General features: G+C 40.8%; 1 protein-coding gene across 1 annotated transcript; it reads right to left on the bottom strand.

Annotated features, from left to right (window-relative positions):
• Positions 1-10855: 10855 nt before the first annotated feature.
• LOC125728307 (uncharacterized) lies at positions 10856-20840 on the bottom strand. The gene is made up of 13 exons (XM_049005296.1): positions 20696-20840; positions 20447-20609; positions 20071-20263; positions 18655-18726; positions 17256-17327; positions 17035-17127; positions 15294-15365; positions 14410-14448; positions 13895-14000; positions 13612-13682; positions 12373-13453; positions 11233-11418; positions 10856-10911 (listed from the first exon to the last, which is right to left on the bottom strand). The coding sequence occupies exons 1-13, from the start codon at positions 20799-20801 to the stop codon at positions 10856-10858; spliced, it is 2310 nt and encodes a 769-aa protein (XP_048861253.1). The 5' UTR covers positions 20802-20840.
• Positions 20841-27698: the final 6858 nt, after the last annotated feature.

Below are 27698 nucleotides of genomic sequence, written 5' to 3'. Positions count from 1 at the left end.
GTCGATCAGTTACTCCAGGGACTGACTGACCCTGCCCTCTCAAAAAAAAAAAAAAATAGGATCTAGCATCTGCTAAATTAATAATCATGATCCCTCTATGAAAGGCAATTCTCCTCCATATTGGCATCGTGATGAGCGCCTCCTGCAGGTAGCTGATGCATGCGCTGTTTCATTCACAGTGGAGAACCTCTGTTTCTGGGAGGCCTGTGAGGACATCCGGCACGGCGAGAGCGCTACGATCCCGCAGAAGGTGGAAGAGGTCTACAAGTGAGTGCGACCTTGTGGCCCAGTGGGACAGTTTGCATCCCAGTTGAATTTAGAGCAGGCCCTGATGTGGCACTTGCTTACTCCCAGTGGGACTGCAAAGCTCAGGCTCATCACTTCCTTCCCCCCAGGCAGTTCCTGGCCCCGGGAGCCAGCAAGTGGGTAAACGTGGACAGCAAGACCATGGAGAAGACCCTGCAGGGCATGAAAAGCCCACATCGTTTTGTCCTGGATGACGCCCAGATGCACATCTATTTCCTGATGAAGAAGGTAGGAGCATTAACTGTGCACAGCCATGAAAGTGGATGACAGCTTCATTAAAACGGGCTCTCGGCCTCTCCTCTCACCCTCAGGACTCCTACGCCCGCTATTTAAAGTCCGATCTCTACAAAAACATGCTGGCTAGAGCCATAGAACCACAAGAGACCAAAAAAAGGTAAAACTATTATCTTCTATAAAAGGGGTCTTTCTGTAATATATTCCATGTATTTTATATAAGGGGATAAGACTCATATTGGTGTGGGATACACACAGGTTCTGTTTCTGGGGTTGTTAACGATTAATTCCAGGGATTTTTGGGCTTAGTGTGAACTGCTGGCTTCAGCTTAGCTTCGTCACTAAGACTACACAGAGTTCTGTAATGTTAATTGCTTTTGCGTCCCCTGTGATGCTCTCCAGTTTCTGTTTGTAATTCCACGGTAGTCAAGGATTTTCCAACATGGCTGACTTAGAAAAGGCAGTGCCACAAGTGTTAGCGGAACGCTAACATGTTCTCCTTCCCATCATGCCCCAGTGTCTTTCCCTTTGTGAGACGCCAGCGGCACTCCAGCCGTAACCCTGCCCTTTTCGCCCAGGCCTTAGAGGACAACGGCAAGACCAAGTCCCTGGGGTCACCAGCAAGTCCCACAGCAGCCTGCTCTTCCTAACACTGCCTCCTGGGGGGGGGATGCACTCTGAGCTCACTGCTGCCCCACAGAGGCTGTTTGGGGGCGGTGCTCTGCTGCTCTATTTGACGCAGTCTTCCAGGATTTTTAACTTCGGATGTATTTTTATTATAGTGTCATGTTAAATAAGAACAGACTAAATTATGGTTTAGATCAGAAGTGAGAAAAGTCCTGTGTCTCTATATATAGGAAAAGTTTATTTCATTAGTAACAGACAAACCATAGTTGAGCCAAATATTGCCTTATTACTAAGTAATAAACATCTGCATACAACTTTCACTGAAACAATGGTTGTAATAGATAAATAGCCATTTAAAACTTGGCATTTAGCTCAGTGCTTATAATGTGGATTGTGTCCCATATTCCAGATCAAAACTGTGCAGTTTCGAACCTGCATCATGTCTGCTTCAGATTCCAGCAGCTTCTCTCATCCTTTGTTCATTTACTTCTTCAGCATTTCTCAATAAATTAAGCAAGTTTTTAATTCACCTTTAGTGGAATTCTGTCACTTAAATACCAAAATAGAATAACACAGGTGTCGTACTTTTCAACCATTTTTCTTTTGGCTTATAAACGGCATGTGCTACTCTGAGATCACTGACCTGCTGGAGATGTGGTTCGGAACCGCAGGTGACCTCGAGTTCTTTTTTTTTTCCTCCGTGGAGGGAATCAAACAACAAAAGAGATTAGCCAGAGATCCACCCTGCACGGACTTGCTGGTATGATGGGAACGGGACCTAGATTTACTGGAAGCACAAAGAGAGCAAACTAAATTCTGCCCAACAGACAGGCGGAACAAATCGCTACAAAAGGTTTCAGTCACCTGTCTCCCCTGCCAGGACAGCACCTCCCTCCCACAGCGCACCAACAATACATTATACTATTATACCGTGTCTTGGAAAAGTATTGGAATCCTACTTAGTGTTTTAAAAAGCAGCACATTTCTAAATTATCTATATCCCAGTCCCTGAAAGCTATAACTAAAGATTACTGAGGGTAAGATGAATCTCTGCTGCATCTCATAAGTTCATTAAAAATCGAAACTTCCTTTCTTTCAGAACTGAATTTTCTGCCATGTTGGTCTTTAAAATTGTCCATTCGGCTCCAACAAGCTTTCGAACTCCAGTTTGAATGAAATATTGGGCTGCGAATGTGAAGTAGACAGGGTCATGGTGAGGAATGCGTCAGGAATATGGGGCGTGTCTGGAAGTCTGTGTCCATCACCAAAGCCTGTGATATTCATTATTGGCGGTTTGTTTATTGGCTGCTAAGGCTCACAATGGAAGCTCAATACTAAGTGTTTTGAATTACTGAAGTTTGCATGTTGACGGAGCCGGGATGGATGGATGGATGGATAGATAAATGTTTAATAATACATGCAGTACAAGTGTCAAACTAACTTTACCAGACAAGCCCATTAAAACGAGGCTCTCAGTTTCTCTTGAAATTCTTATGTAAAAAAAAAAAAAAATAATAATAATAAACTACTTTGCATGTTACTTTTTAATAGATTTCCTTTTTAAAAAATTAAATCTGACTACGCAAATCCTTCAACTCCTACACTACCCATCAAGGCAATCCTCAGGATTCCAGCAGCACAGAGTTAACTGATGTTCTGCGCGGTTCTTAAAAATGCATGAAACTCGCGAGATAAAAATAAAACAACCGCAACAGAGAATACTGAAATTCCGTCTTCATATTACTGAAACATACAGGATTAAGAGACAACATGAAGTTGGGAAAGGGATTGGTGGGGGGTGGGGGGTGGGATTAAAGGCACTGTCAGCATAACATCATAAAGACGGCACCGATGTCCATTTGCCATGGATTATGTTGTATTCTGCGACTAAAAAGGACCCATAATCTGATTAAGTTCACATCAGACTAATGAGTGAATCTTCTCTGACAGCATTACTGACGCATAGCCCGCCATCCAGAGCTGCATTAGTGCGTTATGGGTTTCTAAGGCCCACCTTAACACAGCAGGGAAACACGTGCTGCTTAGTACGCTATTTCTCGGATCTGTAACATCGTAAGGTCACAGTACAACGTCGTGTCTTTCTGCAACTTTATAGCAGGGCTGAACAGCCAGGTGGCATTTTGGGCATTTTCAAGGTGAGCCGATGGGTAGGCGAGCCGGCAAAAATCTTGGGGAACCCCCCCCCCCTTTCCCAGTCAGCAAAATTTATTGCACAGCAAAAGTTATGGAGACCCCAGCTCTGTAAAATTTACTGTGGGAGTCCAAGGAAACTTTAAAAACACAATATCTCAATCTCCGGAGTCCTTTAAACCTAAAAAATATACAAAGAAATCTATGCTGTGATTCTGCTAGAGAATTTGGGCCCCATGAATGCATATCATATTGGGCCACAAACCCACACCAATGCAGTTATGTTCCAAGTTTTTTACTGTCCTAATCTCCCCCCCTTAACTGCGCCCCAGACTTGATGTTCCACGTTACAATTTCAACCAAATGTTGTGTGTTAAAAAAAAAATTAAATTGTGCACCAAAATTTTTTAACATGAAAGCAAGCATTAATAAAACTTAATCAAATGTTGATTTTTTTTTTTTTATATATAGAATTTCTCATTGTTTTGCTGATATCTGGGAAAACTGGGTTCATGGATCGGGATGGAAAGGCATGTTCAACGCACATTTTTTTTTAAATATTGATTTCCAGCAACTAATAAGCAAATCGAGGGAAATCTGCAAGGTACAAATCTGCAAGGTACAACAGAACCGTTCATCTCATTTCTACCCCGTCAAATCGCGTCCCAGGCTTTCTGGACCTCCCACTGAAATGCATTCAGCGACATCCACCTAAACAATTGCATTACCCCGGCAACGGGACTGCAGTAATCTCATTTAGTCTGAGAATTTGTGTGTCAGAAGGTAGAAAATTAGGATACGGACACGTTGCTCAAAGAGTGCCACGGAGTCACCAGCAGTATCATCAAACACGCCATTTAATACAATAATTTTTTTATCATTGTTTGTATAAATACAAATGATTCTTATTAAACAGCATGACTGACTCGTGCAATACAAATAGGCATATGCATCAAAACCTTTATTAGATTTCAGAAATCACAGAAGAAAATCAAGCTTGGCAAAATAAAAATTATGCAAAATTATCCAGTATATTTCAGCCGTTTCTATAAATGTACGCTAAGGTGGTACTTGCCAACGCCGAAACAATTCTCTCATCCAGTCACAGTGCTCTTTAAAATGGAGATACTTTAATTTATTTAAGGTTGAGTTAAAACACGACATTTAATATTCAGAATAAAATCAAAATCTGATAAGGGATTCACATCGTTTACCGTTTAACTGGTATGTCCATTTTCGATAGGCTTGTTGGGTGGGTAAAAACCCTATTTAACTGATCAGGGTCACTTAGGCAAGTTCACCTTAATTAAAAACAAAATAACTAAACAGCACATAACTAGTCAAAGTGTAAACTCTGCTGTTGGCAAAAACTGTACGGCTGGACCCCCAAGGGCACCAGCGACTGTAGGGCCTTGCTTGGCCAGTAGGGGGCCCCCTTGCACGTGACATTGCAAGGATTTGTAAGTTGTAGGGCGCAGATGGGAAACGAGGTGGGGTAAGAAGCATTTAAAGTGCGGAGCCACATACAGCCATGGGGGTGGGTTTGGGTTTCTAGCACAGCCTGCAAAGACCAGAATAAGTTCCTTTCCTCAACACACTAGCGCCCCCTTGGCCAAACACGACCCATGGTCACCTTGCAAATCATTAAGCTGCCCTGAACCCCACTCTGCTTTCAGTAAGTGCCATTTAAAAACAATGATATACACACATTTTCAGGAGAGCACCTGTGAAGTCACCCCCCCACACACACACACACACACTACTGGCATTGTTTGGCACCCGACCCATGTAAACCTGACCCCGATTTGCATAATTTATTCAGGTATATATCAGAAACCAGGGTTTCTGCCACCTAGAGGCTGTACGGCGCAACAAGAGACAAATCGCCATCAAAAACACAGGACCTGGAGAATCACCCGGGGTGGGGGGGATACATACTGTCACATACTGGCGTGGGTGGGGGAGGACGCAGGCAGTGTGGCAGTCAGCCAATGGGCGAATTCACGAGAAAAAACACTGTATGTTAAAAACCGCTAGCATCCAGCATGAGAGAAAAAGGTCAAAGCGAGTCAGGGTTTTTCCGGGGGGGGGGGGGGGGGGGGCAGGGTTGGTCTTACCTACACTGGCATGGGAGGGGTGGGAGGCATTGGTTAATGGTACAATGTGCAAGACAATTATCTGGGAGAGGAAAATTAACTTCCCCTAAAGTAAAACTAAAGTCACAAGAAAACTGTGGTACCCTCTGTCAATAGACCACACTCAAAAAACTCTGAGTAAAAGAGGAACGTTATTGGCCTGGCTAATCTCTCTCTCTCTCTCTCTCTCTCTCTCTCTCTCACACACACAGCTTGAAATGCTTTTTACACATTTACACTAATGTATATCACAATGCTACCAAAGCTTTGCAAATGACCACAGAGCGGGACTGACACCCAAGTGTGTGTAGAACCACACACACACACACACACACATACGGGTTTATGTGGCTTAGAAGGACATTTTTCTCAAACCCGCCCCGCTGTGGTTTACAGGGACTACCCTTTCCTCAGCTCCTAGAGCTGTGACACATGGATATAACTGCTTCAAAAAATCATGGCTACAGAAAGCTCACTTTAGATTTGTTATACACCCTACATAGACCTATACACATCACCCTTAAGTTATGGTGGTTTGCAAGCCCTTGTCTCTTGGTGACATGTACATGTCTTATAAGGTCAAAACAATCATTAGAAGGACTTTAAAGGGCAATTTAAATGGCACTTAATATGCACACACACAAACCTGATAGGATACGGCATTATGAGGACAGGCACTTGAATTACTACAGAAACGTACACTCTCTTACTAAATAAGGCTGTATTTCGTACTGGATGAAGAACCGTATTTGGGAAATTCAACAAACATCCAAAATGACCTCCCCATGCCTGGCCCTGAGGTCGGGGAACTACATTTGTCCTAGTCCATCAGCAAACATCAGTCAATGTCACTGATCAATCAGCAGAAGAATGGTGGTTGTGCGCCCCCTACCTACTCCCACATCTACAGTCATCAAACATCGAAACTAACAATGGTAAGTCGATGATACTCACATTATATGGTTGATTAGTTGAGCTAAATATTGATATAGCTGTTACATGCATAGGATTTCTAGAAATTAGTGAATTTTTGGCATGAAAAATGGTGTGACCATATTTGATCCCCCCCCCCCACCCCATACACCCAAGTAGGACATAAGTCCATTATTAGACATATGCCTGATGTTAGTAAGCCATACTTTGGGATTTTATTTGAATTTTTTTACACAAATAATGTATTATAATCTTGTAATCTTACTCAATATGTCACCAGTGATGATGATGAATCCTGGCCCTCAGAAGGAAGGACAACAAGATCATCACTCTGCTGTCAAGAGACATGGGGGTGGAGCCATACCTTTGGGGTGTGAAAGCTGATCCATGGAGATCCGGTGTGGGGCGGGTTTTTGGGATTACCCCTCAGTCAGCCAATAACAGTAAGCCCCCAGGACTGGGGTGGGGAACCACTGCTTTATTACTGGCTGATTGAGAGGTCATCCCAAAAACCTACACGCACAATGGGTCTCCATAGATCAGGTTTCACAACCCCTGGTCTACCAGTACTGCAGTGACAGGTGGGACTGCAAGGCTCTTGCTGTGGATGATCTGTCACTAAAGAACTTCAAGATCAGGGGTGCCAGCAGCCAGAAGCAATCATGCATCTCACCTGAAGAAGCTCAGCATTTCCAGGCAGCCCCAGGACCTCTGCTGATATCCCCAAACCTGTCCAGGGACGCCGCAGGCAAGCCCCAGACGGCTCTGTACAGTTTGACCTGTCCCTATTCCATACCTCTGTCTACAGCAAACGCCAGACCTGCAAGTACTAAGTCTGGAAGGGAAACATCTCAAGGTGAAACGCAGTCTACAGGGTCTACAAGGTCTACTTGTCCCCCAATGTTGTGTGCTACTTTATCAAGTACCATGAAGCTGTTGCTGGACTGGACTTTGATATGTGTGAAAACTGAAAGAAGACAAGAAAAATGTTCCTAACAAGAAAAAAAAATCCTAAATAAATGTTCCATTACGCGCTCCTCACAAAGTATTGTTGCCTTCCATGCACATTACCGAGCACTTAATCTTTGTCTCCCTTTTCTCTCCTGCTTGCCTATCCTACCTTCCTTGCCTGTCCTGCCTACCATGCCTGCCTGCCCTGACAACCACGCCCGCTTTTCCTGCCTGCCTGTCTTCCTGTCTGGCGTATTTCCCAAAGACTGATCCTATCGGCTACCGACCTTCTGGAACTGTCCCGCGACATCGGCTCTTGTCTCTCGTTTTAGCGTTGGTTGTTATGGATCCAGTAATAAACTCCAGGTCTCCTGCATATTGGGGTCTGTGTCCTATCTGCTTCCCCGTTATCACAGAAGTAATAAAGTAAAGTAATATCCTCAATAACAGTCTAGAGTTGAAAATTTGAATTTCCAAGTATTTCAATTAGTGCCTATAAAGGGTTAAGTTACATGAAGTAAAATAATGTAACTAATGTAGTAAACTAAAAAAGGAGTACTTCGACTTTTGCTTTTTAGCTTTTGTATCCACAAGAACATGTTAAAGCACAGCATTAAAAGATTAATAACCGAAGAAAATGCTGAAAAATACTCTCGTTGCTACAATACAATTTACTACGAAGGATTAAGAAATTTACAGCCTAAAAAATAAAAATGCTGCTTTCTTATACAAGGCACAATAAGTTTCAAATGGTCTCTAGTCCTTGAGAACGAAAATGTGAATGTTCGCCCAAAAAATAAATGTCACATTGACTTTAGCGTTGTGTTAATGGCTTAGCCTCTGTGCCAGTGGTCGGAAGGTTGCCGGTTCACACCTCGACAGAACAGTTACATGTCTGTGGGCCTTGAATAAGGCCCTCAACCCCCAGCTCCAGGGATGCGCATGTTGGTTGACCCTGAGCTGTGAACCCCAAGCTATGGAAAGCAAGACGGGGTAGGCAAAGAGAAGAACTTTGGTGTATCTATACTCCAAATGCCAAATAAAGGATTCTTTATTTATCAGGTACAGTATTACAAAATTTAGTGCCTTAAAACCATTAACAAAAATATTCTTACTGAAGAATCCAAGTATTAAAAGTTAACTAATCTTAAAACACAAAAGCCTTAATGTAGCAACAGAAATATATCACACTGGCTTATGTAGTATATTAGCTTAGTGCTTGCAAATCCTTTAAATAAAGCACTCCGATATGTAGTACCGAAAAATGAAAAGCTCTTAATGACTAAGGCAGTACAACAATGCAATTTACTATGGAGTATTAAGAAATTTACAGCCTAAAAAAATAAGTTCCTTTCCTATACAAGGCATAATATGTTTTAAATGATCTCTAGTCCTTCAAGAGAACAAATATATGAATGTTCTAACAAAAAAGTACAGAATTACAAAATTTAGTTAAAACCATTAACAAAAAAGCTCTGCTCTGCTTGAAAACCCTTTAAATCAGAAATGTAGTACCAAAAAAATTGAAAGCTCTTAATGACTAAGGCAGTACAACAATGCAATTTACTGTGAAGTTTTAAGAATTTACAGCCTAAAAAATAAGTTCCTTTCCTATTGAAGGCAGAATAAGCCCTTGAAGGACGTTAGCATTGTGTTAATGCTGACAAAACACTCAGAAATGTAGTCCCTAAAAATAAAAAGCTCTTAATGACCATGGCAGTACCCAAAAGATCACTAATACCCCAAAAAATGTTAGTGATGGAAACATCACCAAAATGTTATATTATGCTTACAGTACAGTAAAATTGCTGACAGGATGCCAAATTAAACACTACATCGATTGCTGTTAGCATTAAGTCCCCATATAATCTATAATTTTTTCTCTGACTGCCTTTTCAATGTTATACCCCTGTTCCTAACAAAGTCTCTAATATTTTGAGTTGTTCTATCATCTAAAACTGGATGCTCAGCCAGTTTACACTGGAGGCATTCATTTTTAGTTGCCAGCTTTCCTCTTGTTACATGATTTTTAAAATGCTTCATCACAGCAGCAATCTCTGCTTTGGACCATGCTTTCTTCTTCTTCTTTGAAACATCAATGCCCTTACTGGCATTACTTCCTAAAAGAGATACAAAAAAGGTTACAAAAATCATACTTTTACTACTAATATACTAAACTAATGTCATAACTAAACAGAACAATTCAGTCAAGTGTGGATAATGACCATCAACATAATTTAACAGCATCACCCCCTGAAAACATCTTGTTTAATAGTCACAAAATTATTTCTGGTTCTTTACTAGATGAATGAATGAATTTACTAGGTTTCAGTTGATTTGGAAAACATGGTGATTGCACAGCTAACAGCCATGCGGCTGTGAGGAATGGTGTTAAACATCACCAGGTGCTTACTACATATGGAGCTCATTATTATAGTAATACAAACCTGTATACCCTGTTACTCTATGCTACATATCATATAGCATCATCCTAGATAAAGAATTTATACTAAACTGTACTGTATCAGCATTTGTGGGCAACTGACCACTTGGACTTTTTTCCAGTTAAAAATGCCCAATAAGATTAACTCTCAATTGTTTTAATGACTATGAAATAGTCATTAATGTCTTTGTATCATCTAAGCTTGATTACTGTAACTCGCTGCACTTTGGAGTGAATATATCTGTTTTATCTGACTTGCAGCTTGTCCGAGTGCAGCAGCTAGGCTAGGACTCGTAAATGTGAGCACATTACTTCTATCTTGGCTTCTTTGTATTGGCTGCCTGTTAGTTTTAGGTTGGAACTATCAACTAAAAAAAGGCCTCTTGTGAAATTTCACAACGTATATAAATTATAAACTGAGCAGATGTGTGGATATGTGAGACTTAAACTGCATGTCCGGTTTTTTAGTTTCTTGCCGCATGCGTGTGGTGCAGTTTATTTTTTACCCTCAGGGATGGTAGGTCTCTCATTAATGTTGGTAGATGATACCAAATCCATGCCTGCAAAAAGCAAAATATATAATTCCAAAATAAAATTCAAACTCATAATTTTCCATACACCTCAATTTTAAAACGAGGTTTGATCTGATTATTTTAGTCACACACTACACTGTCTCCTTATTACTCGTTTGTCAGACTAAGCTTAAAATTACCTAGCTAACCACTAAAACAGGCCTCTGGGCTGCTTAGTGTGACACTTGCACTGCTGCATGTTTCAAGCTTGCAAAAAACCACCTACATGTTCTACAATGTTTCTGGGAGAGTGTTTTGTGACCAATGGATACAAAGGCTGAAAATTTTGGCCTAAAGCATGGCTATAAAATGCAAAATCCAGGTATGGATGCTTGTTGAGGAAATAATAAATTCATAATTATATTTATATGTAAATTACATACAATGGATTTTAAACAGGGTCAGATTATTGATCTGTTGATTTTATAGATGCCACCAGACAATAATCCAAATCAAAAGCAATAGAAATGTATACAAAAGGAAACTTGTGTTTTGAAATAAGTCTAGACCCAACTGGGATGGTCCGGCATGACCCGAGGAGGGGTGTTCATGCTTCTTCCTATGGTCATGCCACAGTATACTGATGTCATGTCAAGAAGTTTTCCTTCAGCTGCTCATCACACTTGCAAGGAATTTTACACCAGTGTTTCCTACAAAACTATGCTGTTAATGATATTGTTGTTAAAATATAGTTGGATAGTTACTAAATACAATGCTTCACATACTTCCATTCTTGAGTGTAAATGAATAAAAAATGTTATATATGATATTGGAAGTTTGTGTATTATTAAAGTCATGACTGACTGTGCCATAGATCATTTCTAATGATACGTGGCCTTAAAGGTTAAGTAAAATTTAAACATTTTCTAGGAAAACTTACCAATATCCGCAGAGGCACAAAACACATGGTCATCCATTTCTGATTCAGGCACAGCAGTCATACGATCACAATCTGATGCATCAACCATAGGTTCAGTGATGCCAGACTGTGTTATTGCAGACACACTGTCCTCAGCTTCACTTTCATCTTTGTCATCAACTTCAGAGTCACTTACTTCAATTTCACCTGGAAAATATTATTAAAGAGATATGAATGTGTGTGTTTTTTTCTCTTTAAAATTGTAGCATTTTTAATACTAACCATCAATTTCGATTTCATCAAGCGATTTCCCTTGCACACTGGAAAGTTGCCCTTTTTCCATTGTCAAAAGTAGTTTGGAAATTTTAGCCAGTTGCGTGGTGGGAACAGGTAACCTGTAGAAATCGCGATGAACACGGAGGTCATGACCAAGGAAGTCCGCGAGTTGGTCCAGTTCATTGTTTTTTAAATTGAGCACTTGAGACAGTGTAGCCACATGTTTTCGGAGTTGGGTCGACCTGAGGTGCTCAGGATTTTTTGCTCCACACCGACTTGCATGGATGCGTAAACAGTCCTGCCCTCTGTAATAGCTCAGTGATTTAGGTCTTGCAAACAAGAATACATTTGTATCACAGACACCGCATTCAGGTCTCTTACTGACCAATAGTGACAAGGCATCCACCATGATTGGTGTAAGTAGAACAGCAACTTTCCTGCCTCTTTTACCCACAAACTCAATCCGGCTGAAATAGTTGCAGAGCTTCTGTTCAGTCTCTGATAATCCCATAGCAATGTCTTCATGGAGGTCTGTTTGGTCTCTCTCGTGAAAACTCTGGATTCGCATTTTGGAGACTTCTCCAGAACGTCTTCTATTGAAAACAATTATTTGTGAAAGGGTAACCTTTGCAAGTTCAGCATAGCTCTGAGGAGTTGCTGCCTCTTTCAAGCTGCAAATGGCGTCATTTGCAGATTTTTGAAGGTGTCTGTGAAGAAGTTTAACATCTTCCGTAAAGGGCAATGTCAAAGGCTTGTTGTACTTAGCATTATTTAATGTGTTCAGTGCAGTGTGTGACACCAGCTCAGACCACTTGCAAGAGTACAACTTTTTGAACATTTCAGTGGACTTTACTAGTTCACCATCCTCTGCTATGAGGGCCCTACAATGAATTATATCACTTATTTTCTGCAATGTATGTCCTAATTTTAAAGCTAGGCTGGGTGTGTGGTAGCAGTGTTTCTCTTCATCATATCCCGAAACTTTCTTAACAGCTTGAACAACTCTATAAAAATTAGCTGGCTTAACAGATTCCTCCATGCTGTGTATTGACGATTCTTTTCGTAGAATCAACAAAAAACGACCAACTTCTCTGAGTTTCTGTCTTACATATTCATATTTTGTAGGGTCATGGCCATGTTTGTTATAGAGAGACTGGGCAAGCTGAATGATACAAAAATCATTTCGCACAGTCGAAGCAATCTCATCTTGTTTCATGGAAGCCAGCAGCTTCCACACTCCACTTGAGATTTGCTGAGAGTATGCAGACTCTGCATGTGTCGCCAAACCAAGTACTTTGGTTCTACCAGGGTTCTCATCCTTTGCTTGTGGCTTACAATGACATCTGCGAACATGTCTCCAAAGCTCCTTCCGCACAAACATGCCTTTGCAGTACATGCAGTGAATGAATTTTCCAGTTATTTCCTTGGTTCCAGTCCTTGGTTTCCTCCTCACTTTGAGTGATCCAGTTGTGTTCATTAAAACATCACTATTATGTTGATAATTTCCTTTATTTCTCAGTTTTTCTAATAATAATCTGCGCTCTTTTGAGTGTGCAGGGAATGAAAACGCATGTTCAATTTCAGAGTGTGTCTTGTGTGTTTTCAAGTGCCGAGCTATTTTTGATTGTGGTTTACCACAAAGAAAACAATAATTTTTACTAATCATTGTCAGAGATGCTGGTACTGGTACATCTTTCTCAACCTCAGGTATTTCCTGAGATGGATCTTCAGCATTCAATGTTGCCGCAGCATCTGATGATACAGCAAAATCAGCTGGAACTTCCTTAGGAAGCTGGATGCTTATGTCTGAACCATTATCACTTTCCGACTCGGAATTTGGTACATAATCCTCATCAGTCCCTGATAACATATCACATTCAGTGAGCCTATCTTCATCTGATGCGTTGTCTTTTAAATCTTGTTTGTCTGTAAACAGCTCATCCTCAGAACGACAAGAATCCGATACCTGCTAAAACAGTGATAGAGATAGTTTTTACAAGTGATGGAAGGCACTATTTAACTATAAAATATTTTTAAAACACACACATTATATATTATATTATGTATTATATTATATTATATAAAAAGCATACAGCAGAAAGTGTTTACCACGTATTTACTCACCCTAGATGAGCATTTGAGTTGATTATCTATAAATTGTTTGAAGCAAGATTTATGCCAGATCCCAGAACACGCTATAACAAAACATAAAACATGTAGAACTGCAAATCTTTTAAAGTTTCTCACCACAGTACCACTAAAATGTCTGTTGGGGAATTACAAAATATTTTCCAACATTTTAATCTGCTTGGGTTCAAGGTTTGTAATAAACACATAAAACAAAACATGCAAGACTTATAAACTTTTCCTGCCATTGTTCTTTGCACTGTTTGATAAAATTCCCTACCTGTGCATTTATATCCAAGCCATTTAAATGCAGATACAGATCCTGTGCACTCCAGACATTTGTCCAGGCAGGATACTGTTGCGCATACCAGTTGATGTTTTTGGCACTGTAAAAAAAATAAAAAAATTCAATATTAAACCAATTAATTGTACTGTGAATGATAACAAATGATACAGAGTACTATAAATATCTGTGAAGTGATATTTATATTTATTTATGATACGATTTTTAAATATTCTGCTGAAAATGGAATTGTATTTCAAAACTTTTACAAGCTGTTAGATCTCAATAAGGCCAGCATCAAAAGTCTCTTTTAAATAACCATACTGTGTCTTACTTAATCGTAAATTGATTTTAAAAAAATGTCCATGGGTTAATTCATACGTGTTTCCATTTTCACATTTCTGGAGGGTTAGCCTTAAACTAGAAGTCTTTGAAATTTTGTATTAGGTTAGGGTTTAAAAAAGTTACGAGTAAATAAAATCTTTCCATAAGTTTTTGCATCACGAGTTTACCTTTTCTGGACACAGTGTTGGAGTCTTCTCAGTGGTCATCTGCAACAAAGAATAAACATAGTGTCGGCAGGCTCAATAGTTAACCTGAATACCCTAAGCAAATCAACAAAGAGAAAACATAACTGGGAAAAAACGGTGATATTGCTGCATTCATAATTCACTGTACATTATAGGGTTGGGTGATGTCTAGCTTCTTCGCTTATGATAATGTCTACAGTGAAACAATTGGACCATGACATGGGGGGAATGGTGGTGGTTTGGTGATCTTATAAATGTACTGCAAATTTTTATAAAGTTTCTTTTACACTATTTAATGACTATTTACAAATTCATCAAGTACTTCAATACTATTAATTTATTTCATTTATTACCATACTGTAGTTACAGTAATCTCAAAGCTGACATTTCAGATTTACCTTTTTAGAAGGTATAGATGTTGAAACACACAGGAGAAGTAGGTCCCCATAAATCACCAGGGCCTCACATAACATCCTGGTTCACACCATACTCAACACCACATCTAGTGTGTGTGTGTGTGTGTGTTTACAGTAACATGGCTTATCAGAACACCTGTTAGTAAGGACCTTCGGTACCAAGAGGTTTTTCTGAAAGGTGAGAGTGGACAAGCAAGTCCCTATAATCCACATGGGCTTCATATAACACATTCTAGATGACACCTTAATATACACACACATAAGGCCCTTACTTGTGTTCCCATAAAATATCATCAACTGGAGCATGTCAAAAACAGCAGGCACCATATCACATTGATATAGATCAAGTTGTAAAGTGATGAACATTATTTTATTACACATAAGGCTGTCCAAACTGAGTTTCCACACTGATCAACAGTGTTATTAAGCACTGGATTAACTGCAAATTACCTTTTCAACACTGCTGACCAGACCAAGCCCTGAATGACTTGCGGCTTCATTTTGTTTGCATTCTGTGGCCGTCTACAACAGAAAGTGCAGAACAATATAACTAAAAAAAATCAGGATTAGGCATAAAGACTCTGTGTAAAACAACTGCAATTGCAATTACCTCTGAAAGCCCTGCTGAAAATGCACCAGGATCTCTCAAAGGACTGTTTGACAAGGCCTCTCCCAAACTGGATTGTGTCTCAGAAGGTGCTTCCTGTTTGGAAAAGTTGAAATTTATACTTTAAGGAAAATGTTTTACACTTAAGTACTACACAGGTAATTTTGATATATATTTAGGGTACAGTACTGCACAAAAGTCTTAGGCAGTCTAAGAAAATTATGTTTAATCTTCCTTCTGGTGTAAAACTATGATTCCTCTCAAAGCATGTTAGCTTAACCATTTCAAAACCTCTCCTGAATCGACCCAAGTTTTTGCAACAAACATCCAATACACACATGTATTTCTTGACTTAATCACCGGTACACCACAAAAGGCAAATCAATACTTTGACAACCATCTAAATGAATTCAACTAATTAATTAATTAATTAAGTAAGTAAGTGAACTGGTGCTGAAATTTAATTTAAAAAATGGAATGGCTAAGATGCCACTGAGGAGAGGTTTGGACATTAGATTTACATTTTTAGGATACATACACATATATAATTAAAGAATGAGTCTCAACTGGATGAAGATTTTGTTTCTCAGAAAGTTGTACTTGAAAACATGAGCAGAAGACCAAGAATAATTTTGCTTTGTTTTCCATTGGATGAAACAAATAGAAACTAATGCTGAACCACAAAACCAAAACTACATTCTAAGCTTAAACAACACCATACACAAATGAAATAATCAAGTCTAACAATATAAGAAATATATTGGAAAAATTGAACTCAACATTCAAACACCAATTTTTTATCTAACCCTATCCCAACTGCAGACAAATTTATAAAAGCCAAACTTGACACCAAACTGCACAGTTATTACTCAAAGTCTTCCAAAACTTTTAGGATTGAAGTAGACTGAAATGAAATAGTTACAGTAATCCCAAAGCTGACATTTCAGATTTACCTCTTTAGAAGGTATAGATGTTGAAACACACAGGAGAAGTAGGTCCCCATAAATCACCAGGGCCTCACATAACATCCTGGTTCACACCATACTCAACACCACATCTAGTGTGTGTGTGTGTGTGTGTTTACAGTAACATGGCTTATCAGAACACCTGTTAGTAAGGACCTTCGGTACCAAGAGGTTTTTCTGAAAGGTGAGAGTGGACAAGCAAGTCCCTATAATCCACATGGGCTTCATATAACACATTCTAGATGACACCTTAATATACACACACATAAGGCCCTTACTTGTGTTCCCATAAAATATCATCAACTGGAGCATGTCAAAAACAGCAGGCACCATATCACATTGATATAGATCAAGTTGTAAAGTGATGAACATTATTTTATTACACATAAGGCTGTCCAAACTGAGTTTCCACACTGATCAACGGTGTTATTAAGCACTGGATTAACTGCAATTTACCTTTTCAACACTGCTGACCAGACCAAGCCCTGAATGACTTGCGGCTTCATTTTGGTTGCATTCTGTGGCCGTCTACAACAGAAAGTGCAGAACAATATAACTAAAAAAAAAAATCAGGATTAGGCATAAAGACTCTGTGTAAAACAACTGCAATTGCAATTACCTCTGAAAGCCCTGCTGAAAATGCACCAGGCTCTTTCAAAGGACTGTTTAACAAGGCCTCTCCCAAACTGGATTGTGTCTCAGAAGGTGCTTCCTGTTTGGAAAAGTTGAAAGTTATACTTTTTGTAAGGAAAATGTTTTATACTTAAATACTACACAGGTCATTTTGAGACATATTTAGGGTACAGTACTGCACAAAAGTCTGGATTAACTGTAAATTACCTTTTCAACACTATTGACCAGACCAGGCCCTGAATGACTTGCGGCTTCATTTTGGTTGCATTCTGTGGCCGTCTACAACAGAAAGTGCAGAACAATATAACAAAAAAAAATCAGGATTAGGCATAAAGACTCTGTAAAACAACTGCAATATATTTAGGGTACAGTACTGCACAAAAGTCTTAGGCAGTCTAAGAAAATTATGTTTAATCTTCCTTCTGGTGTAAAACTATGATTCCTCTCAAAGCATGTTAGCTTAACCATTTCAAAACCTCTCCTGAATCGACCCAAGTTTTTGCAACAAACATCCAATACACACATGTATTTCTTGACTTAATCACCGGTACACCACAAAAGGCAAATCAATACTTTGACAACCATCTAAATGAATTCAACTAATTAATTAATTAATTAAGTAAGTAAGTGAACTGGTGCTGAAATTTAATTTAAAAAATGGAATGGCTAAGATGCCACTGAGGAGAGGTTTGGACATTAGATTTACATTTTTAGGATACATACACATATATAATTAAAGAATGAGTCTCAACTGGATGAAGATTTTGTTTCTCAGAAAGTTGTACTTGAAAACATGAGCAGAAGACCAAGAATAATTTTGCTTTGTTTTCCATTGGATGAAACAAATAGAAACTAATGCTGAACCACAAAACCAAAACTACATTCTAAGCTTAAACAACACCATACACAAATGAAATAATCAAGTCTAACAATATAAGAAATATATTGGAAAAATTGAACTCAACATTCAAACACCAATTTTTTATCTAACCCTATCCCAACTGCAGACAAATTTATAAAAGCCAAACTTGACACCAAACTGCACAGTTATTACTCAAAGTCTTCCAAAACTTTTAGGATTGAAGTAGACTGAAATGAAATAGTTACAGTAATCCCAAAGCTGACATTTCAGATTTACCTCTTTAGAAGGTATAGATGTTGAAACACACAGGAGAAGTAGGTCCCCATAAATCACCAGGGCCTCACATAACATCCTGGTTCACACCATACTCAACACCACATCTAGTGTGTGTGTGTGTGTGTGTTTACAGTAACATGGCTTATCAGAACACCTGTTAGTAAGGACCTTCGGTACCAAGAGGTTTTTCTGAAAGGTGAGAGTGGACAAGCAAGTCCCTATAATCCACATGGGCTTCATATAACACATTCTAGATGACACCTTAATATACACACACATAAGGCCCTTACTTGTGTTCCCATAAAATATCATCAACTGGAGCATGTCAAAAACAGCAGGCACCATATCACATTGATATAGATCAAGTTGTAAAGTGATGAACATTATTTTATTACACATAAGGCTGTCCAAACTGAGTTTCCACACTGATCAACGGTGTTATTAAGCACTGGATTAACTGCAATTTACCTTTTCAACACTGCTGACCAGACCAAGCCCTGAATGACTTGCGGCTTCATTTTGGTTGCATTCTGTGGCCGTCTACAACAGAAAGTGCAGAACAATATAACTAAAAAAAAATCAGGATTAGGCATAAAGACTCTGTGTAAAACAACTGCAATATATTTAGGGTACAGTACTGCACAAAAGTCTTAGGCAGTCTAAGAAAATTATGTTTAATCTTCCTTCTGGTGTAAAACTATGATGTCTCTCAAAGCATGTTAGCTTAACCATTTCAAAACCTCTCCTGAATCCACCCAAGTATTTGCAGCAAACATCCAATACACCCATGTATTTCTTGACTTAATCACCGGTACACCTCAAAAGGCAAATCAATACGTTGACAACCATTTAAACGAATTCAACTAATTAATTAATTAATTAATTAATTAAGTGAGCTGGTGCTGAAATTTAATTTAAAAAATGGAATGGCTAAGATGCCACTGAGGAGAGGTTTGGACATTAGATTTACATTTTTAGGATACATACACATATATAATTAAAGAATGAGTCTCAACTGGATGAAGATTTTGTTTCTCAGAAAGTTGTACTTGAAAACATGAGCAGAAGACCAAGAATAATTTTGCTTTGTTTTCCATTGGATGAAACAAATAGAAACTAATGCTGAACCACAAAACCAAAACTACATTCTAAGCTTAAACAACACCATAGACAAATGAAATAATCAAATCTAACAATATAAGAAATATATAGGAAAAATTGAACTCAACATTCAAACACCAGTTCTTCATCTAACCCTATCCCAACTGCAGACAAATCTATAAAAGTCAAACTTGACACCAAACTGTACAGTTATTACTCAAAGTCTTCCAGTACTTTCAGGATTGAAGTAGACTGAAATAAAATAGTTACAGTAATCCCAAATCTGACATTTCAGATTTACCTCTTTAGAAGGTATTTTACTGGAATGTAGGATATTATTCAAATATTATGTTTCACATTACCTAGATTCCAGACACTAAACTCCAAACAGCAAGCACTCTGTTGCGGCTTTAAACTCAAAAGTCTCAAAACTCCCACAAATAGTTCTTAAACGCAGACTTTGCAAAGAAACAAAATGTTCATCCATTGCATGAAACAAATGGAAAATAGTGCTGAACTACAAAACTAAACTTTGAAAGCAAACATAAATAAAGCTAATATAAATAAAGCCCCCCCTAAAGTATATCCTTTTTTGTTTTTTGGGGGGCTTGCCCCTTTAAGTTCCTCCAGTTTACAGACCTGTCAATCAGTTTAAAAGCCCCAGTAGGTTCAACTGTAATAAAATTTCAGCAGTGAGTTGTAATTCAATTAGCCGGTTATGTTTATTCCATTTGGATTAAGAAACAGTCATTTTTAAAAGTCAAAATTTAAACTTTGACATACCGTGCATCTCCATGGCCAATCCGAATCACCATAATTATAGGTGATTTCCTCTCCTGGACTTATGCTCTTCAAAGTGAACAAGCACAGATAGGGTTTCCCATCCACCTTTAGGTTCTTCATTGTTGCATTAGGATTAATATGGTTATCATTTACCAGTCTTCCAAGTGACCCATCCTCCTTTGCTGCATCAATGCTACAAGCATATAATACTTTACTTTATGACTGAACAGTGCACAGTGTTCTAAGTAAGTATTCGAAGTAAACAAGAGACAGATTTAGGTCACCACATTTAATAAGGCTTCAGAAAATATACAACACTTAAAGTAATACAGAATATAATTTGAAAATATGTCCATTACTTTGCTCTGATACATACCACCATAGTTTTCCATTAAAACGGAACTCAAACATGAAGACTCTAAGACTGTCATGGTAAAGCCTTTGTCTGCTCTCACATTCCTGCTTGCTTATTAGTTCACCTCTATATTCCAATAGAAATTCTCCTTTTTCAAATGATACAGTACTGAAGACACCACGGCCTATTTAAAAAAACAAAAAACAAAATGAGTAAGGCACAGTAATAAGAGTTGTAATCATGATCAGCCACACAAAGGATTTCACTCACCTTTAATAGGATTGATGTATTTAACATCCAGTCCTGCTTTATCTGTCCCTTTAGTGACATGAAATTTGGCCTCATCTTTAGGATTCAAGCATCTTTTCCGGGGCATTTTCTATTTTCTGATGCAGACCTTTCTGAATTACCAACAAAAAACTGTACAGATTACCACTGTTATGATCCAATCAGGTCAAATAATGACTGCATGTTGGAATAAGATCCAACATCACAGTATAAACTGTAACTTGGCAAAGTTGGCATGGTAGTTAGTAGTGCTCACAACTGCAAAATACGTACTTTTTGCTGTTTATATTTTGACATTGGTAAACTTTTTATTGCACACAGAAAGGACAGTGTGCCAGACACTTGTACATAAGTCAAACAGTAGTTAAGCACCTCTGACTGAAAATAACAAACTGGTTGACATGTCTATAGCACGCTGCCAGAAATACACCTATATGTATATATAAATCGGTATTTTTTTGTAGAAGCTTATACAGAAGATGGGGTTATATATAAAGGTAATGTTTTCAGGAACTACTCATTATCTAGTGATATCGAACATGGTTTGCCTAAACCTTGACCAAATATGTTTAAAAAAAGTTCGCTGTAACATACATAGAAAGAAATATACATATACCAGATACTTAAGTCACTAAAGTGCGCTACAGATTGAGCGAATATACCGATTAAATATATTACTAAAATTTGTTAAGAATTATCAACAGCAAAAAAACTGTAATAACTACACCTAAGCACAGTTTAATTACAATATTAAAGCCCAGCGATACGCTGAGAAGTCATGGCCTGAGTATGGCCAGCGGAGAGCAGCCTGCACGCTAGCAAAAACTGCGTGTAGGCCAGTGGCTAAATTAAAGCCTACTGGCTACATACGATAGCTTTTAATACTGCATTTCAAACTACATAAAAGTCCATTAAGTTTAATTAAAACGCACATGGAACTATCATCGGTTTTTTTTTTATTGAAGCCATTACTTAAGTTATTTTTATTACTTAATTCACATACCTAGTGCAACGATTGCATGAATATAATCAACTTTAACGTTAACTTAGATGGAATGGCCAGTATCATACCAAACTACATAAACATTCGCCCCACTGCCCCAGTATGTTTTCTTACCTGACAAAGATGCTTGTTCGTGCCAGTTCGGTCGAACGAAATATCCAAAATAATCTTCCCTTCTTCCACGATCCTTCTTGGACGCAAAACGTGGCGCATTCAATAACAAATCTGAAGCGTTCTATATTCTATGTCCAGTGGCCTGCGTGAATGCTGAACGCGGTATGCAAATTAGCCATGTGGTCGGAGTAGGAACAGACATGCGCGGTAAACCAGCCAATCACGAGCGAGAGCGCGAATTTCAGTTAGTGTATCGAAAATGTGTATCGAAGTGTAGTACTGCAACCAGCCTACAGCACGCGCAGTTCTATACACTCGGATACACTCAAAATCAGGTTGAGGGATTTATAAGGACTTTTAAAGAAAATTAGAGAATATGTTAATTACAACATAAGGAACGTAGAAACAGTCTCTGAATTACGGGGACCATGACTTGGTCCTTATAATTCAAAATGTCCTTGTAGTGCTGGTGAGATGTCAGGTAAATTGTCCCTCTAAATCACATAGACCAACACACACACACACACACACACACACTCACTCTCTCTCTGAAGTGCTTTAAAAACATAACGGATAAATTATTTTATGTGCAAACTGGGAGGGGGCAACAAAAAGTCGCAAAATACACATGGAATCGATCCCCTCCCCCATCACAACCAACCCTCGGTGAACGAAACCAGAAAGTCAGTCATTGGCATCCCGGGTTCCGGACTTTGCTGAAATGCACGACCGGTGCGGGTTCTGGCGGGGGCTGACTGGGGGCAGGGGGGGTTGGCCTGGTGAGCAGCGCGGCAGTCGCCTTCCACGCATCACGTCTGTGCCAGCTGCAGCTCCTCCAGGCCGTCTTTGCCCAGGTGGTAACGGGCCAGGTCCTTCCGCGTCACCAGTCCCACCACCTGGGCACCGGGAACATGATTGGTACGTAGAACAGGGCATAGATAGCTGGTTATGTTATGAGGGAGGGGTGGGAGTAGCACAGGAAACCAGGGTGATAACCTTGATCTAGATGGATGCCCAACGGCCACTGGCTGAAAACCGATGCAGTAATTTTCGAATTTTACAATGAGAATGGAGATATGTGCTGGAGATGACGAAGGCCTGAGGACCTCGCAAGGCAGACGCACCTGGTTGTCACTGTCCACCACAATGAGGTGCCGCAGACCAAGGGCCCTGAACAGCTTGAAGACACGAGGAAGCGACGTCTCCTGAAAAAGAGGCAGAAGAACACAGTCGCAGAACATGACTGTTTAGTCAAATGTGTCTCTGGTTCTCAAGGACCAAGACCAAGGCTGAGACTGAGACTAGTACCTGCGTGACAGTGTAGGGGGTGGGATTCATGAACTCCGTCAGGTCCATCATGCACTCCCTCTCGTCTTGGGACACATGGATGGACTGGATCGGAGGGAAGCGAGGGTAGGCATCCCGGAAGTCCTTCAGCTGCAGTTTGCGCAGATTGAGACGAGAACGAGCCCGTTCCACAAACACCTGGTTGAAAAGAGTACACCGGTCACAACGTGGATGAGCACACTTCTCATTGGCTTGCTGCACTGACATTCGCAACCGTGTACGCAGTAAACAGACCCCTCATTGGTCAATCGCACTGTCATTCACAGGCATGCATATACACCAAGCACCCTGATAGGTGTTAGTGTGGACAGACATGCTCCTTATTCAGCTGACCTCTGCAGGAACCTTAGGTCACACTCACCTTGTGTTTCAGGAGCACGATAAGCTGGGAACGCAGGATTAAGCCACAGATTTTCCCTGGCTAAGAGCACAAAATTCAGATTAGCAAAGCCCCAAAGTACATCATGTGACAAATCTCCAGGAAAACAAAATCACCCCTAGTGGGAGGGACATACCTCACAGCCATCACTCAACCCGGAGACTACAGGGAACCCGTTGTGATTGGTCGAGGTGTTGCTGAGCACATCCACAATAGTGCCCACTTTCTCCACCAGGTTGAAGCAGGTTACTGGAGAGCTCATAACCTCCCTGAATGGACAGACACACCAAACCTGAATATACAGTGAGAATGAAGCACCAATGTCTTGCTAAAGGCGTGTACTGGGCTCATTGAAGCATTAGCAGGGAAAATCCTGTAGGGGGCAATATACCTGGCAGTCAGGGAGTGGGAGGTGGCTGGGGCATCCCAGTGCAGGAAGGGCACACTCTGCAGCTTGATGTGGATGTCGTATAGCCCCTGTGGGAAAATTCGAGTCACTCAGAAGAGCTTAGGATCACATCTGCACAACATTCACAAGCTGCCACCCCTTGAAGTTTTACTTCCTCTAAGCAGATTTGCTGGCACATTGAGGAACAGAGAAGCGAAACGAGCTGTCACAGCATGATGTGCCACCTTAAGTTAGACAGCTGTGCAAAAACAACGGAAGGGTTCTCAAAATCAGTCACTGGAAGGACAGATGAAAAAAAGATGGCGTCAGACTGGTGGCTAGCTGCACCACCCACACCAAAAGCAAACATGAGACCGGAGCAGTTAACGAAACACGACTGGCCCGATTCCAAGTTCTGCACGGTCTGAAAGGCGATGAGCTCATCACTCACTGACAGGCTCACACATAATGCCAAATGGACCAACCCGCTCCAACCCGAAACGTCAACACTGACCTCCACGAAATAATCGCCCACGATCTTCGCCGTCATCAGAACCAGCATTATGGGTAGGCCGTAGGTGACATTTCCGGTGGCTTCCACCATGATGACAGTCAGGCTGAGGGTCATCCTCACGATCCCACCTGGCAAAGACCTTCGTAAACAGACGCAAACCCGAAGCCTCATGTGCCTCCATGCACCTCTAGACGAGCTCTGAAAAGCAGGCTGACCGCGGACGGACACTCACCAAGCTGGGCGGCGGCTCCAATCAGAGCGTACTTCCCAGGGTCGGCCAAGGTCTGTCAAACGAAACGCCACAAATCATAAAACATGCTCATTCAAAAACTTCGAGGGGGCTTTACTTCCAACAAACATTATGTTAAACTACATCTATGCCGACATGACGCTGGGCGGCCCAGGAAATCGATACAGCACTAACCAATAGGGCACCTTCAAAGAGTCACGTGACTGCTTAAAGAGTAAATCTGATTGGACAACAAAGAGGAAATCAATCTAAAGCGGGTGTTGAAGGAGGCCCTCTGACTTCTAAAGACCCCGTTCAATTTCCTTAATATATCAAAACCTGCAGCGTTTCCATTAAAGTTCTGCACAAACAAGCAAATTTGTTGACAAAGTGAAATTGCATAAAGGGTGTTTCCATTAAGTAACATCATGGAAACAACACCTGCAATTTATGATTCCGTGCCTCAACATGGATTGAGCTTTTCATGAGATACGAGCTCTAGAACCAAGTCATCGTGTCCTACACAGCAACAAGTTCGCAAAATCGGCTTCCATTTCAGTTTTGCGAATCGCCACAAAAACCACTTCAATCAAACTGAAAGCGTTTGAGGGCTTGTCCTCCTGAAATATAATCGTACCCATTAACGGATTTTCAGTTTTGCTTCTTCAAAATGTGCAAAAAAATCAAGGTCAGTGGAAAACGTCGCCACTGTGAGGTTTCTCTCTGCTGAGGGAAGAGTTCTGCTATCGTGACGGCCCCTCCTCCGCCAGCGGACCACGCCGCCTCACCGGCTATACGGCGCTTCCCCAGGAACGGCGACCCGTCCTGATGTACCTGTATGGAATTGTGCGGCGTAATGGAGGCCAGCAAAATGCCAAAGAGCCGCCCCCAGGCGGCGCCGATGAGCAGCGAGGGGATGAAGACCCCGGCGGACACAGTCAGGCCGTATGTCCAGCAGGCCAGGAAGAAGTAGGTGATGGTGAAGATTCCCAGGGTCACGGGATTGTAGGAACCTGCCGGGGGGGGGGGGGGGGTGGTGGTGGTGGAATTCATCACCTAAGTCAGTGTTTCCCACGTTTTTGCTAAAATGTTGATCATGTAGTTGATCCCCAAGAACGCTAATCTAGCGAAACCAGCTAGTTTTACTTGATTCACCCTTGTAATGAGGATACAGGTGTACAGAAATTATTTCATGATGAATGGCATTTTTCATATGATCATTTCCATTTTTCTACCTGGTGTAAAGTGCAATTTGGAGCCGATCAAGACCAAGCCATGTTACTTTGGTATGTCTTTCATCCACTAGAGGGCATGGATGAACACAGTTTAGTGCCGTTCGAACTTGCCTACGGTGGCATTCGTCAGGGCACTTGAGAAGCGCTCCTGTTCTCCCCAGGCAGGGTGACAGTCCCCCCATCCCAAATGAGGGAAGCCTTGAATAATTGAGGAGGATTGTGTGTATGGGTTTAGCTGTCTGTCTGGGAAAACAATCAGCCAGAAGCGGCCCGTAAACAAACCTACGACACGACAGAGGTGGCAGACGAGTCTGACTGTTCAAACAGCTGCCCCGGACCTAGCCAGCCTGTCACCAATATCAAACACAGGTGTTCATTCTAAAGATGGACAACGGACTGTAATTATAATCTCTTCCAGAAGAAGGGCACAACAGGGGCGACCAATCCGGCTTCAGGTCACGACCCATCCTGCCCTGAAACACGTGCTGGAAACTCCACGGACCTGCGGGGCTGTGGAACAGGCTGCGGACACTCCTCTCCGGGGTGTTGAAGACGATCGTGGCCATGGAATTGTACTCGCCATCAGCACAGAACAGCTGTGAGAGGGATAAGTGGAGGTTCAGGCCTGAGGACAGGATACACACCCTCTCAGCTGTTCAGCCAATGAAATCACAGAGAGCCCACCTCCAGCTGCCTTACCTGCAAGGGGTATTCCTCCAGCTGATCCTCCCCCAGGGGCTGGCAGTCGTTGGAGAAGTAGATCATAGTGAAGAACACAGTGGCCGTCACGGCAGCAACCAGTATGGCCTCGATCACCTGCAGGCAGGGCCGGTGGATATACCTGGGGATGGGGGGGGGGGGCATGGTGGCTCAGCTAATGATTTTGTTGTGGGACAACTTTCATTTGCATCAAACCAGTGTGGGGCAGTTTCAAGGTCAGCCCCACAGTCTCGGGATATATTTATTTAATTATTTAATTTCAAGTGTTAAGATGCCTAAGTTTCAGACAGGCGTGACACAGTAAAAACCAAACAGGCCTCACTTACGTGCACACACACAGGCAGAGGTACGCACACACACACACACACACACACAGGCACACATGCGCACAGAAGTACGCACACACACACACACACAGGCACACACACGCACACAGGCACACGCACACAGGCACACCTGATCCTGAGGATGGTGAGCCAGTAGTTCAGGACGTTGAACAGTGCTCCCAGCAATCCACCTGCGGGGGGGAAAGAGACATGGGCCCGGCATGAGAAAACCAGAAACAGAACCAGTCCGTTAAGATGTAAAAGAGCAAGGTTTGGGTTTCCACAATAAGACGCTCCCTCTCTCTCTCTCTCTCTCACCGAAGGCTCCCATGACGATAAACAGAGGAATCTCATACAGGTAGTACTCCGTGCTCTGAGGGGGGGGGGGGTAAAAAAAAAGAAAAAAAAATCAATACCCAGAATCCTCCAGTCAAACATGCAAATGACAACATCACACCCTACAGGACTACACACATGGGGGCACCTCTTGTTTGCCTCTTTTTTTTTTATTTAATTTTATTTTATATATATATATATATATATATATATATATATATATATATATATATATATATATATATATATATATATATATATATATATATATATAGAGTAATTTCTTCTATTTTCTAAAAAGTTACTGATATCTAGTTGGATGGCTAGATGAACACCGCTTCAGTTCCCAAACTTCTCCTCAGGGGCACCTCAGCCGTTCCATGATTTTGTTAAA

This window comes from Brienomyrus brachyistius, unplaced genomic scaffold, assembly GCF_023856365.1.
Source record: "Brienomyrus brachyistius isolate T26 unplaced genomic scaffold, BBRACH_0.4 scaffold221, whole genome shotgun sequence".
Classification (NCBI taxonomy): Eukaryota; Metazoa; Chordata; class Actinopteri; order Osteoglossiformes; family Mormyridae; genus Brienomyrus; species Brienomyrus brachyistius.
Note: the sequence above shows the minus strand (reverse complement) of the source record. Positions and strands in the feature narration are given on the sequence as shown.

Bases quoted from the DNA above. Each gene is read 5' to 3' on its own strand.
- LOC125728307 (XM_049005296.1), bottom strand. From the start codon at position 20,801: ATGCCCCGGAAAAGATGCTTGAATCCTAAAGATGAGGCCAAATTTCAT. The intron at 17,128-17,255 runs GTAATTTACAGT...TTTTCCAAACAG, and splicing joins TGGTCAATAGTGTTGAAAAG to GAAGCACCTTCTGAGACACA. The intron at 11,419-12,372 runs GTAGGGCCCTCA...AATATTTTCCAG, and splicing joins AATAAGTGATATAATTCATT to GTGAAATTGAAGTAAGTGAC.